Consider the following 21897-nt stretch of genomic DNA (forward strand, 5'->3'; position numbering starts at 1 on the left):
TTAGCTAGCCAAATCATGGTTGAGGGCCTAGTTGTGTGGCAGGCGAGGAGAGAAGCAGCCATGATGTTCATACTCTGCACCAGTGCACTTGCTCATTCCTGCTAAGCCATTGTTTGGCATAGTGTTACATGTGAACAAGGCCACTGCGTGCAAGTCAAAGCCAACTTACTTACATGAGTGTTTCTTGCTGGATTCAGGAGCAAAAGTTGACTAAAACAGATGCACATTAGTATGTGCATTGAAATTGATTGAAATTATTGAGAAGTCAACATCTGAATGTCATAGAATCATAGAGTTGGAAGAGACCACAAGGGCCATCGAGTCCAACCCCTGCCAAGCAGGAAACACCATCAGAGCACTCCTGACATATGGTTGTCAAGCCTCTGCTTAAAGACCTCCAAAGAAGGAGACTCCACCACACTCCTTGGCAGCAAATTCCACTGTCGAACAGCTCTTACTGTCAGGATGTTCTTCCTAATGTTTAGGTGGAATCTTCCTTCTTGTAGTTTGGATCCATTGCTCTGTGTCCGCTTCTCTGGAGCAGCAGAAAACAACCTTTCTCCCTCCTCTATATGACATCCTTTTATATATGAACATTTTATATCACGCTTTGCCTGTGACCTGGTGTTGTAGGCAAGTATTCTAAACTCTTTTTACTTAGTGTACAATTAATCCATAACTTTCCTAATTAATGACTTGCATGAACTGAGTCTACAAGCTGACCATGGTCTAGTTTGCACATAATTTAGGTATTCCCTCCCCCAACCACTGCTTTGCATAGCATCCTGTGTGATGATGAGTTCTGGAGACATTTTGGTTGGTCCCAATAAAGTTGTTGTCCAACTGTGGTTTTCTCACAGAACAACACAGCTACTGTTATGTACTGAAGTTCTCACCCTGGGCCAGCAGGGGGATACTGTAGATAGTTTTCACTCAGGTCCACGTCAGTTATTTTAGGCGGGAAACCCTGGGTTGTTGTTGCTACAATGTTGACAGCCGGCTGCCTATAAAAGCAGGCCGGCTGAGCTGTTTGCTGCTCAGTTCTGTTCCAGCTTACAAAATAAAGAGCTGCTTTGGAGAAATCGCTGTGTCGCCTGCCATGTCTACCCACTATTTAACAGCTACTGTTGCTTTCTACATTCCATACTCTTTTAGTGGAATATATTGTGTGTATTAGAGAACATTTACTTCATCTGAATGCATTGCACAGTTTTGCAAAATGTGTAGACAGGTTGAGTGTGTAGTGTTTCAACAGGCCCATTGCCTTAAATCATCCTGTTGTCACCCAGAAGTTCTTGGACTCAAGCTCTGATCAGTCCTGGCCAGCATGGGCAGTGGTCAAGGTTTTGTTTTGTTTTAAATTAAATTAGCATACTTCATCTGTAGACTGCCGGGTGGTTAATGGCAGATGTACTTCAGTATCACCTGGAGAGTCACAGGCTGGAAAAAGGATTCCCTAAGCTGAACTCCTTCTGCACTTTGCCTTAGGGGATCCAGCAGCTCTTTCTGACAAGGGATCCACCAGCAGGAGCTGTGAGCCTGGGAGAGGAGGGGAGTCTATCATGAGGCATGGATTGGCCATGTTAGAGGATGGGCCTTGACAGCAGGGCACAAAAGGGGAAGGACTACACTTGCATGAAAGTGGCCTCTCAATTTTTCTCACAGGCCCATATAAGTTCACCACAAACAGTTGGGCCTGGTGAGCATTTAAGGTCCCCAACCCTAATCTGTGGGTTGCCATCTGATTGGATTTTATTCTGATTCTGATCTGATTTTAGGATGTTTTAAATTAATTGATTGCCTGATTTTATGTTAATGTGTTATACATTTGATGTTAGCCACTCTGAGCCCGGTTTTGCCTGGGGAGGGCAGGGTATAAATTATTATTATTATTATTATTATTATTATTATTATTATTATTATTATTATTAGACAGCAGCTTCTGCCTCCTTGAAACAGTTATAGAAATAAGTACTTATTTCTTGCAATAATCTCATCTGCTGTTAAAAACAAAAACTCTAGTTTCAATTCAATAAATTTGCTACTGCCTCTTGCAAAAGTTAGTGTCTCTGGGATACATCCAGACATAGGACTCAGCTACACAGCAGCAAATAAAACATTTTTAATGTGTTGTAAAGTGCAATTTACAAATGTGACACTAGATGGCAACAGTGAGCTATGCAAAATTCAACGTATTTTTCAAAATGTTTTTTTTAAAGCATTTTCACAGTGTTGTTTTTTTATATATATGTGTAGATTCCACCCTGGTCGTACATAGAGCAGACCCACCGGAATCAATGGGACTTCAGCCAGGACCAATTGAAGGCCCACTGATTTCAATGGGTCTGCGCTTAAGTGTGATTCAATCTTGATCTAACCTTCTGCCTCTGCCCCAAATTCTCCATAGCCAACAATCTCCCCTTTCAAAGTTCTAATTGCAGAGAACAAGAGCTACAGGAGAGTCAAAGCAGGAGAGCAATACACAATCTGAAATCCCGTTCTTCCCTTACCGTGTCCAGGTGAGTCCTCTGATGCTTGGCTCGGTCGCTGGAATTACTGAATGCTTTTTGACAGCCTGGATGCTGGCAAAGGTAAGGCTTTTCTCCTGTGTGGCTCCTTAAGTGAATCTTGAGGTTTTCGAGTCTAGAAAAGGCCTTCTTGCAGCCTTCAAACTGTGGAGCAAAAGAACATTTCTAAGATTGAAGAAAACCTGGGATTCAGCTATACAGCTGCAAATATAATGTTAAAGGGCATTTTAAGTGCATTATACAAATATGACACTAGATGGCGCTGATGAGCTAATGGAAAATTCCATATATATTTCAAAACTTTTTTTTTTAAAAAAAATAATTCGCAGCATTTTTTATATATGCGACTATTCAGCCATGGAAATGACAGAAGCCCTCCCTGTGTGCAACCAACATCCACACCTTCCGATAAATGTGTGGTGGTCTTACCCTAATACATGGGTAGGCAAACTAAGGCCCGGGAGCCGGAGCCGGCCCAAACGCCTTCTCAATCCGACCCACGGACAGTCTGGGAATCAGCATGTTTTTACATGAGTAGAAGGTGTCCTTTTATTTAAAATGCATCTCTGGGTTATTTGTAGGGCATAGGAATTCGTTCATTCCCCCCCCCCCCAATATAGTCCAGCCCCCCACAAGGTCTGATGGACAGTGGGCCGACCCCCAGCTGAAAAAGTTTGCTGACCCCTGCTCTAATGCATTCCCTAACACTTCAACGGATGAGTCCCGAGCAAAGACTTCGGCTTGCGCAATGAAGCTTTCTCCCTCTCCTCCGGCCAACAGCCCCCAAAATTGGCATGGGTGGGGGTGGGAGAGGGGAGATTGCTCTGGCTGGCAAGCCCTGACGGAACAATCAACGGAGTGCAATGTTGAATTACTCCCCATACCTTTCAGTCATGTGGCTTCACCCCCAAAGAATCCTGGCCACTGTAGGTTACATACCACAGAGCTACAATTCCCAGCACCCTTAACAAACTACCGTTCCCAGGAATTTGGAGTGGAGGTCCATGTGCTTTAAATGTGTTTTAAAGGTATGGTTTGTAAGCAGCCTGAAAATCTTTATTAGTCATGTATTGCTGAGTACAGTGGTACCTCGGGTTACATACGCTTCAGGTTACATACGCTTCAGGTTACAGACTCCGCTAACCCAGAAATAGTGCTTCAGGTTAAGAACTTTGCTTCAGGATGAGAACAGAAATCGTGCTCTGGTGGTGCGGCAGCAGCAGGAGGCCCCATTAGCTAAAGTGGTGCTTCAGGTTAAGAACAGTTTCAGGTTAAGTACGGACTTCCGGAACGAATTAAGTACTTAACCTGAGGTACCACTATAGTTAAGATTCCCCATGCATGCTTTAAAGTCTCGTGCACGTTGAATGTGTGATATTATTATTATTATTATTATTATTACTACTATCATCATTATCAACAGCAGCAGCAGCAATAACTGCAAATAGATTCTTATGGAATGACTGCAAATAGTGTTAGATTGCCTTCAGAATTAGGCATTAAGTCCACAGTGATAGACTGACATTTCTCAGAATGACATTTTTCTAAACGGGACAAAACAGGCATGGTTTTCTTTCCTAATAGGATTTTAGGCTTAGTTAGCTTATTCCCAAATTAGCTACAATTAGGTGCTGAAACATGAAACCAAGTTGATTTCAGTTATATTTTCAAATGGGAACGTTCATAACTGCTGAGTTATTAAAGCATAAGTATGAAAGAGGATGTTGCACCTTAACCACAATTAATCATTTTAATACTTGTCAAGCTTTTTGCCATTTTAAGACCTTTCAACACTCATAGAAGTAAGCCTGAATCATCCCGACTTTCTGGAAGCATAAAAATTTCACGGATTTAATGAAATAATATAAAAACAACAGAATTCTGTAATGTTTTCCTGGTTACTGTATTTTATTCTGTACTGTAACATTTAAACTGATGCTGTAAACTAACTTATAAAGATAATTTCCTGGACTGTGTTTTTTTAATTTTGCGTTTATACTAGTGTTCTTACTAACCAAATGGAGTTTGAATCTATTTACATGTAGATTCCCCCCCTCTTTATAGAGGATATATATACAGCACTAATTGAAATAAGAGGTTTTAAAACACTAAAATTTATAGTAAAGGTTATGAAGAAGGGAAATGTGAATTATTATATTAACTTTGCTATGAATGAATGAATTCATTATAGATGTCTGACTTTCTCTCACTGAGAGGAAAACTATACATGATTGTCCCTTGTGAGGGCGTGGGATTCCTTGACTTTTTCCTTCCTTCTAGCATGCACCTAGAGGCTTAAATCTGAAGGGATGGGTTCCTGGAGGCGTCTTAACCAGTCAGCTGTTGTTATGTTGACATGCTTGGGGGGGGAGAGATACCAACACTTTTAGCTCTTGGGGGGCAGATGGAGGCTATTTTTAGCAGAGAAACTACTGGAGGCGAAGTTGTTCCTCAACATAGCTTTCGGATGTTACAAACTTATACCGCTAGCCACTTGCACAATCAAGTTCATGGCCGGCTGCCATCGTGTGTTTTAATGTCCCCAAAGAATCTTTTGTAGGAAAGTTGTGTGGAGAGGTCATGCAAGCAGCTTGTGATGCTTCTTCGCAATCTCTGAGTCCCTCTCTTGTAATAATAATAATTCTAAAGTACCTCTACAGCAGACACAGAGATTTTGTGCACTTGGAGGCCCAAGACAACCCAATTACTGGAAAAGTCTGAATGCTGAGCTGTTTCCCCCCATTTATTCCCGCCCCCCGCCCCCGAAAAACACATAAAGTATCCTTCATGAATAAGAGAGCCCTTTTCTCCAGGAGAAATACCAAACCAAGCCATGTATGCAGTGGATTGCAAAGTGTGGCCATTGCCCCTTCCTACCCTTGACTAAGAGATTGACAGATGCACTTAACTTTGCATATCCACAAGGTTTAGACCTGACAAAGTCAGTCACCACAGAGATGCACCTTTTTTGTATTTATAAAAGCTGAAAACTTAGCACTGGAAAAAAGATCACTGGAACTTTAGACTGTACACTCCTTTCACATGTAACTTGCCTTTTGTTCCTTGGGCTCCAATCTTCTGTACACTTACATGGGAGTAAGCCCCAATGAACAATACAGGACTTACTTCTGAGTAAACATGAAATCGATTACAACACAACACAGATGCCATGAACATTTGATGGCTGTGCTGTATGCATGTACCTATAAATGACGCACACAAACATACTGACTTTGTGGGAACTATTTCTAAGTAAAGAGTCTTAGGATTGGGCTTCAGGTTTAGTACGCCTCCCCATTTCAGTCCTGGCTGACTTTTCTGTTGTTATTGTGAAGAAAGTAAATATTATGACAAGCTTCTTGGAAGAGAAATTACTTTTGGATGTGTCAGCTGGTAATAATTTGAAAACAATGTGGAATGAAAGCCATTGGAAGAAAAAACCCGAAGAACCTGAGAATTAGTTTGCTGCAACTCTTTGTTGGAAAGCAGTTTGGAACTTTTCTGCTTTTCTCTCTTTTCTGCCTTCCTTTCCCAACTCCTCAAATACTTGTATGGTTTATTTTTCATTTCTGCCAATTTTATTGTACTGTAAGTGTCCTCTTTCTTCTTACAAGCCTTCACATCTTAGTCAATGAGTCAATGGTTTGCTCCTACTAGCTTAGGGAGGAGTGAAGTCTGTAGATTCCTGCTTCTTCTGCATCCCCCAGGACCACCTCCATCTTGTTCCAGAGGGATGGGGGACTCTCTGGAGCCATGCAGGAGATGGCACTGGGGACAGAACTGTCAAAAGTCATCTTCCCCTGCTAACCTGACTCTAACCACATATTATCATCCCAGAACTATCCCATTTGCACATGTGTGTGTGCGTGCGCGCGCAGTGCCGGATTTACGTACAGTGGTACCTCGGGTTACATACGCTTCAGGTTACAGACACCGCTAACCCAGAAATAGTGCTTCAGGTTAAGAACTTTGCTTCAGGATAAGAACAGCCCAATACAAATCACCTCCCTCTGAAGCTGCCATTAGTTGTGGAAGGAGAAACTTGCCAACTTTAAAATTTAATCCTCCTCCTTACATTCACTTAAGACTTCCTGCCAAGCATAAATTTTATCTTCCTATGAGCAAACATTGTAATTTGCTGGATTTCTGTAGCCTATATGGAGTTTTAAGCAGATTTCCGTATGTAACTCTATCCAAGCGTACTGGAATGTCCCATCTAATGCAGTGGGACTTATTTCTGAGTTCACAGTGTACATCTTCTTTAAAAACAAAACGAGCATGGTTCACAACAAAGAACATGGAAAAAGCAGTGATTGCACCTTTTGATTTCTCAATAGCATAGAATTTATTTTAAAAATGCTAAAATACACTGAAGAACCTTCATAAACATAGGTCTCATGATCAGGGGTATTATTTGCTTATGGGAAAAAAGAGCCCTTAAAATAAATGGCTGTGTTTTGATGTCTTCAAATTGTTCAGATAAACTAACACTGATTTTAATTACAGCTTGAAGAGTTCTCATTAAAATGGAGCATTGGATAGTGTAATTCTTTGAGTTATTTATGTGCATTAACATCAGATTTTGAATGATTGAGGTAGAACACCATAATGTGCACAGACAGAAGGATCTGCATTGAAATGAAATACAGTGGTACCTCGGGTTAAGTACTTAATTTGTTCCGGAGGTCTGTTCTTAACCTGAAACTGTTCTTAACCTGAAGCACCACTTTAGCTAATGGGGCCTCCTGCTGCTGCCATGCCGCCGGAGCACGATTTCTGTTCTCATTCTGAAGCAAAGTTCTTAACCTGAGGTAATATTTCTGGGTTAGCGGAGTCTGTAACCTGAAGCGTATGTAACCTGAAGCATATGTAACCCGAGGTACCACTGTATACCCCTGGGATGAGTGCCATTCCTGCTCTCTTCCTAGGCATGTCTTATGTCCGTTATTTTAAAAAATACAACAAAAATATGTTGTGCTTCGGTTATCAACATTTATAAATTGCAGCACCTACATGGTAATTCTTCCTGAGCAATAATTTAGCACTGAGCAGGTGGCTCACTGCAGGATGCTATTATTTGATTAGCGTATATTAACATCTCACATCTACATGCTTTTATGTAATAAACCAGTCTGGAAAACATTCTGCATTTTCTATCAGATACACTCTCACCTTCATTCAATTACCCTTAGTTGAAAACAAATTAAATTAATATAGCCTAATATTTAAAACCTAACCAGCCTCCTCTTCTGGGCACAGCTATTTTTCATTCTCTCTCTTTTTTTTTTGCCCAGGGTGAAATACAAAAACAGAATATTCAATTAGTGGTTCAAGAGAAAGATTGCCAAAAAGAACAGTTGGATTAAAAAGAAAAAGGCAAAAGGACTTGTATGTGAAGCGGTGGGAGTCCTTCAGAGTAACAAACAGGCTGAGAATGTTTCTCTTTTTCTCTCCACAAGTAATCCATATGCAAATTTTCTGCAACATTCAGTATGTACTTCCTAGCTCTGTAAACATTTTTCGATTCTTTGCTGCTTAGCTCCCTCTGCTTTTTTCAATTAGGCCCTGTTTGTTTAGAAAAGGATTAAGCTCTGTATCTTACGGAGAAATAATTTAAAACTAGAAATATACAAGAAATTCTTTTAGAATCCATGTTTGCATTCTGCTGGGAACTGTAAATAAAAAGTGTGCAGGGGGACAATGGGGTTCATCCTTCATTTTATATGCTCAGCCAAGAGCCACTTCTAACATTCATGACACATCAGGCAACAGCCACACACGTCACGCGCTGCCTTTCCAGAAACCACCTTTTCTGTCGTCAGTAGCATATTCTGTGGCCATGCAAGTCAGCCCTTGTGGGTCAGGCCCACGGTGGGCTCCTGCACAGCTGTGCTCCTGCCCAGTGGCGTAGCGTGGGTTGTCAGCACCCAGGGCAAGGCAAGTAATTTGCGCCCCCCCCCGCTGCACTGTCCCTCCCCCAGATAGTCCCTCGCTCTCTCTCCGCACCGCACTGCACCGCACCGCACGCCTGGCACCCTCCCCTCCACAGTGGGCGGCGACCCGGCGGCTCGGATAGGATTCACACAGCCAGCACTGCAGTGAGAGAGAGTGAGTGAGCCAGGTAGGGGCAGAGAGCTGCGAGTGCGAGCGCACCCCCCCCAGATGTTGCGCCTGGTGTGGCCGGCCCCCCCTGCACCCCCTACGCTACGCCACTGCTCCTGCCTGCTGCTTCCTTTGCAAAAACAGATGGGCTTGGGAATTCTTGCCTCACCAACATTAAAAGTAAAAAAAATTAAATCTAAACAAACAAACAAACAAACAAACTGAAAGGAATAAACAAAATGTGTGCTGTTTTAGCGGATATTTCATCTTGTAAGTCGTAAGACTAGACTTTCCATTTTTACTACGCTATATTTGTAGCTATAGAGAATTTATAAAGGTAAAGGGACCCCTGACCATTAGGTCCAGTCGTGGCTGACTCTGGGGTTGTGGCGCTCATCTCGCTTTATTGGCCGAGGGAGCCAGCGTCCAGCTTCCGGGTCATGTGGCCAGCATGACTAAGCCGCTTCTGGCGAACCAGAGCAGCGCACGGAAACGCCGTTTACCTTCCCGCCAGAGCGGTACCTATTTATCTACTTGCACTTTCAGGTGCTTTCGAACTGCTAGGTGGGCAGGAGAGAGAATTTTTACCCACTGCCATTTTCCCACATAATTTACTATTCCTATTATACTGTGGCGTCAGTTTTAAAACCCCACTAAATTAGATTTTTAAAATAAAAAGATACATGCATATGTATGCAGAAAGAGCTGACCATTTCCAAATTGTAATAATTATCATAGTTCTAAATGCCTCTCATACAGCCAACTTCCTCATCACTGTCTGCTTAACTTTATACCGTGAGCAGTGGTTGAAAGATCTGATTGTTCCTCTTAAAGTCTAATGGCTTGAAATAAAGCCGGTTGATACATTTGTACACATAAAGAAGCTGGTGGCAGCCTCTTCCCCACCCCACCCCACCCCGCAGAACGGTAAAATTGGCCTGCCAAAGAGAATTTGGGTTTTTTAACACATTCCCCGTTTGGCTGAGCTAACCAGTTATTCTGCACATGCTATCAAGACTGCAGACTTTCCTTTCTTGAGGTCATTAAGCTTGTCAGAACTAATTTGTCACCCCAACGGCCGACCCTCATTGCCTCTGACAGCAGCACAAGTATCAAAACTTAACAGTGCCTTGCATCAGAAGGATGCAAATGTCCGATCAGAGCCCCATTGCATGTTCTGATTGTCTGGTGCAAAAAGGCCTTCTGATCTCCTAAGAGAAGGGACAGGATCAGTTAAGTTACATGGGTCACAACAGTCATGTAGTAATCTTTTTTGGGGGGGCGGGGGGGGGGGAGAACAATAAGCAAGTCTGGAGGATGGACAAGGGGGACTTGGAAGACTGAATTGAGCTGGAGTTTAGTTTCTGAGGATCAGGGTTATCCATTTCGTTTTTACACACAAGTGAAAAAAACTTGGAAACAGCATTGATTTCAGAGTTGCATAGTTTGTAGCTCTTGAAAAAGAAATTATTAAAGGGTCACCAGAGCCAGGGGCGATTTTTCTAGAAAAAGTAGTGCTGGAACTCACCCTGAAGGCCGCCCTTGTTGTCTTATAACGGCAATGGCACCCACCTGAGAGGTACCAGAACTCAGTTCCGGCAAGTTCTGGCTGAAAAAAAGCCCTCACTAGAACAAAAGTTTAAAAAGAAGATGTCTGATGAATTTAAATAAATTTCACTTGGGGATTAACAAAACAGTATGTGAAATGCTGGAATGCCTGTGTTTTTAAATAACAACTCGGAAAGTCCAGTCAGGATTGGGGCTGTTGCACAGTGAGAAGGATAGTTTTTGTTTTTAATGAAGAATGTGAAGAAATGCAGTAAACAGAATTAAGTGTTAAGAGGCAATGCTCAGGGTTGGCCTGCCAAAATGCATTCAAGGAAATTTGACGGCTTTATGGTTCATCTCTGATGCAATCCTTTTTAATAGCATAATATTTTCTGAAGAAACAGCTGAAGGCTGCAAAACAGAAAAAGAAACCAATAGGGGGTAGGGAAGAAAGAGGAAAGTGTGCTCTGTGAGATCCCAAAGACTCTGCTCAATCCTAATGATGTAATTCTGCCTTTAATCTCTGATGGCAAAAGAGCTCTGCTTCCCCTTCCTCCCTTCAGTAATACAAGCTGCCAAGAATTTTGGCAAATGCCAGGTTAACAAAGCCCAATTTTTGAAGCCAGGAGCTAGATTGGAATTTTAAATCATTGCTTCCCCCGTGTCACAGAAGAGCTCATTTAAAAATAGAATAGCAGAAATCAATTTAATTTTACAGTTTTTTCCAGTTAAAATATTAGTAGTAGAGAATATAAAATTATAAAATATAATTTGCCAACCAACACAGATTCCATAATTATTATTTTTTTAAAGTAAAAGGATATTGTTCAAAACTGAGGTTGTTACACCCTACCTTGTATTTTGTTTAGATGTTCTTTAAAAATGAACTGAAAAAGAGTGATGATTATAGCATTTTCCTCAACATGATGTAAAAAGGGAACTAGAGCTAAGATCCAGAAGTCTGTGAGTGAGAGAGAAGATTTCACTTGTGAAGTTCTGCACATGAATGCTCAAGCTCTTGCGCAAGCTGTGCGCACAATTAGCTGTGCGAAAGAAGATTCTGCAGGCAGAAGAGACTCTCCAGAACCCAGCCCAAAACCTTTGGAAATCTGGAGTTATTTTATTCCCCACTCCCTTTATACTTGACTACAGCCAGATGGCCTGCTCTTATGTTAATCTCATTTATCATTGATTTCCAAATGGCCTGCATGATTCACTTATGTGTGGTAATGAAACTATAGTACATAATATGCCATTCAATTTTCGTACATGTTAACATGTTAAATGTCAGACCGTGTTTACTCAGTAATTAATATTATAGACTTAACATATGGTATTCACTAATAATAATAATAATAATAATAATAATAATAATAATAATAAGCTGGCTGTGTTAGTGACTCTCAAGAGGTTTATTATCCGAAGGCTGCAGACCGGGTAAATGGAAGTCCTTTGACTTACGGCAGCTGCAGTGCCAATGGGAAAGGACTTGGGGCAGATGCTCAGGACCTCAATGCGCTGGAGGGCCCCAAACAAATCAGAACTGGCTTATGACATTTTGAAATTAATACACCGTGGGTTGGTTCACACACAAGGCAAGCCATGCTTTGTTTAGAAGAACGATGGTTTGTTTACACAATCAAAGCCACCCCAGACAACAAACCAGAGCATAGCCTATCTTGCCTTGATGCTGGTTCGTTTCAGCACTCTGACCCAGATACTTGTCCTGCTACATTAAGTGAAACAAGCCATGGTTACTTTGCTCGTCTTCAGGTCTGGTCCAGGCTTAGCCTAACACAGCCATGAACCTAACCATCACTATTTAAAGAAGTGGGGGACCATAAGGCTATGAAGTTCAGAGTCTAAAATTATCTAACTGCACCACTGGATCTCAGTTAGTTTTGCCTGTTTGAGGATGTTTTTAATATTTGATGTTTTATTGTGTTTTTAATATTCTGTTGGGAGCTGCCCAGAATGTCTGGGGAAAGCCAGCGAATTAATAATAATAATAATAATAATAATAATAAAATTACATAGCACACAGAGAGACATGATCAGATGGTATCTGAAAATGTAACATTTCCAAAAGCTGCAAAATATGGGAAAGGGTAGGAATTTCTTCAGATGCTCCATTATGTTATTTGCCTTTCATTTGAGCTGCACTGGAAACAACAAATCAGAAGTATTTGTATATAAATGCCATGACAAATATTCACTAATGATGCAATTGAGGTATGTCAAAAGTAAATGTGTTTTATTATGCTGTCACATTAAGCCACATTCAGGCCAAGCTACATGATATGGGCGGGGTGGGATTGTCTCTCTTTTTTCAAATGGGTTTGGCTTTTTCTTTTTAGTTAGCGACTTTGAAACAGCACCTAGTAATTGCCTATGATCAATGAATGCAAGGGCCCCACTTTTTTCAACACAACTACTCACATAAGTTGTAAGCTTACAATGAAAAAATGCACACAAAAACAGGTCTGAAGCGGGGTGTCAAATTGAATAAAACTCAGAAGGTAAAGGTAAAGGGACCCCTGACCATTAGGTCCAGTCGTGACCGACTCTGGGGTTGCGGCGCTCATCTCGCTTTATTGGCCGAGGGAGCCGGCGTACAGCTTCCGGGTCATGTGGCCAGCATGACTAAGCTGCTTCTGGCAAACTAGAGCAGTGCACGGAAACTCCGTTTACCTTCCCACCTATTTATCTACTTGCACTTTGACGTGCTTTCGAACTGCTAGGTTGGCAGGAGCAGGGACCGAGTCCCGGGAGCTCACCCCGTCGTGGGGATTCGAACCACCGACCTTCTGATCGGCAAGTCCTGGGCTCTGTGGTTTAACCCACAGCGCCACCCGCATCCCTAAAACATTTGCGTAAATCAAGCCTCAATCAACAGAGGATGAAGCAGGTCTATTACTTGAAAAGAGCACATTTTCCAAACCAGCTATGTGTTTTTGCCACTATTCTTGTTTAAGAAGGAATGTGGAAAATAATTTAAAGTCAAAATCAGCCCCATAATTAAGATGTATCTGCAATGGAAATGATGCGTCTCTCTTGGGATCCTGACTGCCAGACGGCCAAGCCAAAATGTAAACATAATAAGCACTCATCCACGATGCACAGAGTAGCATGACAGGGCTGTGGTTATCAGATTGGCATCTTTGAAATGCTCTATTTGGGCTATTTACACGTCAGCCTTTAATAAAAGTACTTTTGAAGACTGTCTCATATTTAACAAATTATTCTGCTACAACAATTAAACCTATCACTCCCCAGATTTCTGAAATATCTTGCTGCATTCTTGATTCATGGAGGAGAGGAAGGAGTTTAGCCACCTCTGAGTATTTACCTTTCAGCACAGCTGATCCTCGGAGCTGTTGGAAGTTAAAATAATTAACAATAATGCATATTTCAGCTAATTATGGTTTGATATTATTCCAAAGCTATATTAGAGAGATTTTTTTGATGAATTATGTCTGTGGCATGCTCCTGGTGTAACAGGAAACCATGGTTTCTTGCTTCTTCTTTTTTAATTAAAGATTTTCTTGTTTTACAGAAGTATGTGTAATGTCTCTCGTATTTTTTCCATGTAACATTTTTACAAATCAGTTTCATTTGTTGAGACATTAGGAAGAAAAGGGAGGGAGGAGATGGGTGGGGGTGGGGTCGGGTGGCGATGTTTCTATTTTGCTTAATGTATGTAGGGTTTGCAGTCAGCGTTACTTGTGCTGGTTCTCTGCTGTTCACTTGTGTTCCTTTGGTGGTGAGAGAGGTTGGGCTTGGCCTAGGGTGTGGTTGTTTGTTTGTGATTGGCTGTGGTGATCTTTGTTTTTGTGTGTGAGTGGGGTGGGTGGGTGTTTTGGATCAGGTTAGCCATATTGATTTATATGCTGTTGGTGGATTATTGTCATTGTCTTGTTGGGCTAAAGGGGAGCCATACAGGGGTAAAGGCGTCTTCTTCTGTTTGTCCCCGTGTCAGTTTCAGTTTATTGGTTAATTTTTCTAGTAGGGCTGTTTCCCATACTATTTGGTACCATTGGTCCATGCTTACTCCTGACAGGTCTCTCCAGTGTCTGGTTATGGTGTTATGGTGTCTGGTTATTGTGTTATGGTGAAAGTAGGTGGGTTATGAGTGCTTTGTGGTGTAAATGGGCATTGTTGTCTTGGAAGATGTTTAGTAGGGCCAATTCTGGGGTGATATCTAATACTTGCTTAGTTATTTTACATATTTCTCGTATGGCTGTTGTCCAGAATAGTTGGATTTTGGGGCACTCCCACCACATGTGGAGGTATGTGCCTGTGGAGGTGCACCCTCTCCAGCATTTTGATGAGGTTGCTGGGCGTATTAGCGCTAGTTTTCTTGGTGTTAGGTACTACCTGTAGGTGAGTTTCAGAGTAAATGATTCCTCAGGCTAACCTACTCCCCATCCTTTGTCTCTTGTGCTTGTGACAAGGAGAATGGAAGCTTTCACTTCAGATTTAAAACAAACATAGTTCCTCATGGTGTTCAAAGTTGGGAAATTCTGGCTTGTACTATGGTAAGTGTAAGGAAGCCAGGAATAAAATATGGCTTTAGATCCTGGTTTCCTCTGAAACTATAGTTTAAACAAAGCAGAGACACAATGGTTTCATTCAGATGCAGTGCTTTTTCACCCTATGATAAACAACCATGAAGTTGTTACAATAGGTGCCACACTTTTTAACAAAAAAAGGAGAGGTGACAGTACTGTGTACCCTTGATTAAAGGTAAAGGGACCCCTGACCATTAGGTCCAGTCGTGACCGACTCTGGGGTTGCGGCGCTCATCTCGCTCTATAGGCCGAGGGAATCGGTGTTTGTCCACAGACAGCTTCCGGGTCATGTGGCCAGCATGACTAAGCTGCTTCTGGTGAACCAGAGCAGCACACAGAAACGCCGTTTACCTTCCCGCCGGAGCGGTACCTATTTATCTACTTGCACTTTGACGTGCTTTAGAACAGCTAGGTTGGCAGGAGCAGGGACCGAGCAATGGGAGCTCACCCCGTTGCGGGGATTTGAACCGCCGACCTTCTGATCAGCAAGCCCTAGGCTCTGTGGTTTAACCCACAGAACCCTGAAAAAAACACTGTTCAGATGTCATGATAAACCATGCTTTTTTTGTTTTGTGAATGAACCATAGCACCATACAATGGACTCACCCCTCTCTTACCCTCTTCTGATGCAAGGAATTTGAAAGCTTAAGAGTTATGTTCAAACCCAGACAATGTACAGTTATTTTGAACCATGTTTAATTAAAACAACAAAAATATCAAACCATAGTTTTTGAAGCTGGTTTATTTCAACTAACTTTAATTAAGATAACCACACATTAGGGTTCATATCCACCACTAAACTGTGGTTAACTGAAATCAAAAGCAAGAGCTTCCAATCTCTTCGTGGTTGAATTGATAAGGAGATGGGATGAAGAGTGTATACAAAACTGTATACTGTTATGTCTAAACAAGGCCAATGCCAGCAAAATCATTGTTAAAATGAGGCAGTAATTTATTCTCATTTTATATTGAGAATTAAGTCTTCCCTTGATTAACATAGAGCTATGTGAAATGCTTCGGTGTAGGCTGCTGAGTTATCTAATTTTTACTTTTTATCAGCAATAACTGCCTCTACCATACAAGAAAATACTTCTCTGCTTGGAATTTTCTAGTTCTTGTTAATGTTCTTGAGGTATTTGGTGAAAAATGATATTCAAGTTACTATAGATAGATTCTGCTACTCTCAAAAAGAAGTCAAGCGGCACTAGATACACCTTTGCGAAAAGCTATTTTCCCATAAATGGAAAGGCTAGAAAGTTCAGGTGGAATTTCAAATCAAATTGCTAAAGTTTAGAAGAATGATCTCAAAACGTTTTCATAAATACATATGAAGTATGTAAAAGTGTTCATCAACAGAATGGAAGCTTAGACCCCTCATATTTGCAATATTTCAAGTCTGAGTAAAGCTACCAAAATGTGAAAGGAGAAGAATTGAGTTTTACTGAGGCAATTTCACCTTCTAAAATGGGATTAAATTACTCACTACCATCGATTCAGTTCCATTATGTACTTTGAAGACTTGTGGTTCAAGAACTACAGGCGATGGGTTCTGTGAAATAGGCAAAGTCAGTGTGTTCCCTAAAGAAGTAATAAAATATTTGAAAACACCGTTTAAAAAGGAAAGTTATAAAGTCAATTCAAAGGATGCTAAACTGCCCAACTGTGCACAGGACTGAATTCAGATTATATGGCTGGAATAGAGGATAATTTTATTTCATGAAAGCTTATCCTATAATTTGAAAATCATTTGAGGACAACAATTTACGGTAAACTAGAGGAGGAACATAGTTTCTATATGATATAGTGATACATTGTTGAACAAGAGGAAATACTGATTCAAGCATTTCAGCTATTTATTTGGCAAAACCTCCTATGGGACAACAGTAGAGCAAAGAATCTTCCAGTGGTTCAAGTGGAAGAAACACTTTCAGTAGTAAATGGACTGGGTCATTGCGCATAGTATTACAAATGCAGAAAGTAATAATAATAATAATAATAATAATAATAATAATAATAATAATAATAATAATAATTCACTACTGTAAGAAGGAACCTAGATGTAATGTAGCTGGAAGGGAATATACAAAAGCAGTCCAATTATTTATTTATTCAGCTTGTACCATGGACCTTTCCTAATATAAGCTCAAGGCAGCTAACACCAGCAAAACAACAATAAATTCACAATAATCTCATGAAAACTGGCTGGAACCTGCTGTCAGCTCTTTGCTATATTTGCTGTAGCCATGACTATTTTAAAATTTTATCTATAAAATTTGCTGACTGCTCAATCAGCTACCGTATTTTTCGCTCTATAAGATGTGCCCGACCAGAAAACGCACCTAGTTTTAGAGGAGGAGAACAAGAAAAAAAATATTCTCTCCCTCTCTGCATAGCACCTTTCCAGCAAAGCAGAGGGAGAAACAGAAGGGGCTCCGTTTCTCTTCCCGCTTTGCTGAAGAGGTGCTGCACAGAGAGGGAAAGCTGCGCAGTGCCTCTCCAGCGAAGCGAAGTCAGAACAGCAAGAGGGATTGCTGCGCAGCGAAAGCAGCGATCCCTCTTGCTCTCCTGGCTTCAGCGAAAGCAACGCAAAGCCTCCTGAGCGCAGCGATAGCTGTGCAGCCTGCATTCGCCCCATAAGACGCGCACACATTTCCCCTTACTTTTCAGGAGGGGGAAAGTGTGTCTTATAGAGCAAAAAATACGGTATGTCCCCATGGCACACGGGAGCCAACTCCTATGGGCCTAGGAGGCTTCGCCCCCCAAAAAATATTTGAGGGGACTGCCCCCCAATTGATGGGCACTGTCGTTCAAATGGCATGCACACACTGCGTCATGTGATCGATTATGTGTGGCAAGGCTTACCTGCCCCCCCCCCATATTTTATTCATGTTGGCACCTCTGCCTGGGCAGTTCATATCAAGTTCAAGCGCAAGTTTAATACGCAATTAGACATTAAAATATGAAAGCATTAAAACTGGCAGAGGGAAGCTAGGGCTCAGGGACTGAATGCATGCCCTCCATGCTTCTGTCTGGCATTTGGGTCTCCCCCAAGGAAATGCCCCCCTTTCCCTGCCCTGTACCTCACTGGTCCGGCTTTGTGACTCCTTGAGGGCGTCTGTCCGGCTAGACATGCCCTTGAACTCCCAGAATGCTTCTTGCTTTGCTTGGATGGAGAGAGCTATGGGCTTGCAAACCTGACTTTTGTGAGGCTGGGATGTCGCTCTTGGCTAAGCAGCCCCTTGCCTCTTTAGGAAAGCTGCCAGGAAAAAGGAAAAAGAAGGAACTCTGCCATCCCATAAGCTGATCTAAGTCTCAATAGCCAAGATGCCCTCTGTGCCTGAATGCCCCTGCTTCTAACCACAACCAGAGCAGGATGCTGGGAGCTTTGTAAAGAAAGAACAATTATTTCTATTCATAGTTCTGAAGTGTGCTTTTTTAATAATGTGTTTACACAGACCAGTTTCTTTGTACACTTTCGCCCAGTGAGCCGACTGCTGATATTGCGGCGGTATTTTGATGAGATTACATGCAGACATACAGCTGCAAATAGTTGGGGTCAATACTTGGGGAGATACTGAGGCCACTGTATCTCATGGAGAGGGCAGCACAACCAGTTGCTTCCACAGCATTCAATAAGTTAATTGTGCACTGTTTAAAAACGTGCTTTCTTTTGTCAGTTTTGAACCGATTGTAAACCAATTTCATTAGGTACTCCCAAACTATAACATATTGAGAGAGGAGTATTCTCTTTGCTAATTCGATGTTTTTAATTTTCACAAAGTTTTATATTGTGATGTCTTAGGTAAAGGTAAAGGGACCCCTGACCTTTGGGTCCAGTCATGGCCAGCTCTGGGGTTGCGGCGCTCATCTCGCTTTATTGGCCGAGGGAGCCGGCGTACAGCTTCCGGGTCATGTGGCCAGCATGACTAAGCTGCTTCTGGCGAACCAGAACAGTGCAAGGAAACACCGTTTACCTTTCCGCCTGAGCGGTACCTATTTATCTACTTGCACTTTGATGTGCTTTCGAACTGCTAGGTTGGCAGGAGCAGGGACTGAGCAACGGGAGCTCACCACGTCACAGGGATTCGAACCGCCGACCTTCTGATCGGCAAGTTCTAGGCTCAGTGGTTTAACCCACAGCGCCACCCGCATCCCTTGTGATGTCTTAATTATCTTTAAAATAGAACACCACAGATGCTTTGGATTTTTCTTCTCAGAAAGGTGCTCTAAGTCCTGTATCATATTAGTTGTCCCTTTTCGTCCCTTTTTCTGTCCCTGTGTCATTCTTCTTGAGGTGCAGAAATCACAACAGCACAGAGTATTCTAAATACAGTAATACCAGAAACTGATGTAAAAAGCAGTATGAAACTTGCTGCTTACTTTTCCACCCATTTCCTAATGGTTTCTGATATTGAATTTGTGCTCTTGGGCAGCTTCAGTTTCTTTCAATGGAATGTGTGCAGGAAAATGTTACAGCCGCTTGTGCCCATAGTTGGCATGCTTTTAAAAAATGGTCATTTCAATTAGACCTTGTTTCACCAGCAATACATCTGTTTACGCAAGAGAAAACTTTCCTAGATTGGCCTAGATTGTGAGCTCATTATGCCTATGCAGAATGGTACATTTTAATTCCTCTTTTTGTTTTCTTGCCACACTATTATATTTACTTGCTAATGCAGAGAACAGAAAAGAACATGACATTCCCAAATACAATTTTTCCCAGGAGTTGTTCTGCCTCTAACAGCATGTGGTAGCTGTGGTTAAGACTTTGAAACAGCTGCACAAACAGCAAAATAAAGCCATTTTAAGTGTTGAGTGATTGGGCAAAAGGAGTTGTATGTAAAGGAGTTCTTGCACAGAAGAACATTGGCCAAGGTAGCCGGGGTACAAGTGCCTTTGAGTTTAATGCAGCTTTAAACATAGGAAGTGATAAGTACTTAACTGGCTAGTTATGCACTGATATGTTTACAAATCCATTGCTTCCCCTTCTTCCAGAATACGTGATAAATTGAGGGGGAAATGTTAATGTTGTTCTTTCTTTCTTTCTTTGCATGAAGTTGTCTAATATTATTATTAGTTTTATTATTATATATTTGTTTATATTCCTCCTTTTCCCCTGACAGGACACCTTACAGATAAAAACAAGAACTACTAAAAACATAGAAAAATCACTCAAAACATAGAAAAATCACTCAATAAAATACAATTAAACACACACACACACACACACACACACACACACACAGTAAAAGGTAAAGGATCCCTGAATAGTTAGTCCAGTCAAAGGCAATTATAGGGTGCGCCATCCATCTCTGCTTTTGGGTCAAGGGAGCTGCCATTTGTCCACAGACAGCTTTCTGGGTCATGTGGCCAACATGACTAAACAGCTTCTGGCGCAACAGGACACCGTAATGGAAGCCAGAGTGCACAGAAATGCCCTTTATCTTCCCACCACAGCGATACCTATTCATCTCCTTGCACTGGTGTGCTTTTGAACTGCTAGGTTGGCAGAAGCTGTGACATAGCAACGGGAGCTCACCCCATTGTGGGGATTTGAACTGCTGATCAGCAAGCCCAAGAGGCTCAGTGGTTTAGACCACAACACCACCCATATATATATATATATGTTAAAAACATACCAATAATTACAATAGAACAGCATGGCACCAGCCCTTTCATTAAAAGCAGTCAATTCCCAAAAGCCTTTTAGAACAAGAAAGAAAGGGCAGCAAGGACATGGTGAGTCTTACTTCTCTAGGGACTGAGAAGACCTCCTGCCATGTCCCTACCAAGTGTGCCTGTGAGGTGGTGGGACTCAGTGAAGGGCTCCCCTCCAAACCCAGGCAGGTTCAGATGAGGGAATATTTCAGATAGCTGGGACCTAAGCTGTGTAGGGCTTTATCAGTGATAACTAGCACTTTGAACTGGGACCGGAAACAGACTGGTAAGCCGTGGAGCTATTGTAACAAGGGAATCATCTGCCCCCTATTCAGCTCCCGGCAACAATCTGGCTGCAGCTCTTTGAGCCAGTTGAAGTTTATGAGCACTTGTCAAAGGCTGTACAGTAATCAAAATGGGATGTTGTGGCGATCACACACAGGGCCCCTGGACGTTTGACAGTCTATTGACCCTGTGCCACCACTGCGATTGCTTCTTCCTCTGCCACCACCCCGTATCTCACGGGGACACACGGAGTCCAGTCAGTTGTTAACATTAACAACTAATCAAGTTTATTTTTAAATGCAGGAACAAGCTTATGGCTACAGTTATTTTTTCTTGGCAGTTTCTTAATCTTAGTTCCTAACAACTTCAAACTGATTATTCCCAACTATCTATCTGACTCCACCTAACAATTCCTCTCACTCTCTCACAATACAACTCTACCAACCCACACCTAATCCTCCCTCTTCCTTCTTCAACTCCCAAACCTCAACTGACTTTCAAAACCTCCCACTCTAACTTTTACTCCCCCTTGCATTCCCACTGGCCAATCACATTCTCACTCATTTAACCCTTTCCTAATGACCCACCTAGGAGGCAAACGCCACAGATGTAACTAAATCATGTGTCGCTGTGGTCAAATCAGACATCTCAAGGAACAGGCACAACTGTGCAAATGCATTTCTGGGCACCGGAGAGACTGAGGTACTCATGCTCAGGGCTAAGACCAAACACATGCTGAACCTTGCTTTCAGGGGGAGTGCTGCCCCATCCAGCGCAGGCTAAATCCCTATTCCCTGTTATGCCTTCTGAATGACCAAAAGCACTTCTGTCTTGCCTGGATTAAGTTTCAGTTTGTTCACCTTCATCCAGACACCGGTTTAGAACCGCTCCAGAGAAGCGGACACGGAGCAATGGCTCCAAACTACAAGAAAGAAGATTCCACCTAAACATTCGGAAGAACTTCCTGACAGTAAGAGCTGTTCGACAGTGGAATTTGCTGCCAAGGAGTGTGGTGGAGTCTCCTTCTTTGGAGGTCTTTAAGCAGAGGCTTGACAACCATATGTCAGGAGTGCTCTGATGGTGTTTCCTTCTTGGCAGGGGGTTGGACTCGATGGCCCTTGTGGTCTCTTCCAACTCTATGATTCTATGACAGCTTCCTTGGATTTAGGTAGAAAGGAAAAACAGAGTAGTAGAACATCAGCATA

The 21897-nt window shown here is 42.0% G+C and overlaps 1 protein-coding gene across 6 annotated transcripts in view; it reads right to left on the minus strand.

The window, feature by feature from the left end:
• Positions 1-21897, minus strand: part of GLIS3 (GLIS family zinc finger 3) — a 171597-nt gene that overhangs the window by 62435 nt on the left and 87265 nt on the right. For all 6 annotated transcript variants that reach the window (XM_083419662.1, XM_083419661.1, XM_083419665.1 and 3 more), the window contains one exon: positions 2511-2672. In XM_083419662.1, coding sequence (XP_083275788.1) covers positions 2511-2672 — 162 coding nt within the window. The remainder of the gene's footprint in view (positions 1-2510; positions 2673-21897) is intronic.

This window comes from Podarcis tiliguerta, assembly GCF_965153285.1.
Source record: "Podarcis tiliguerta genome assembly, chromosome: 17".
Taxonomy (NCBI): domain Eukaryota; kingdom Metazoa; phylum Chordata; class Lepidosauria; order Squamata; family Lacertidae; genus Podarcis; species Podarcis tiliguerta.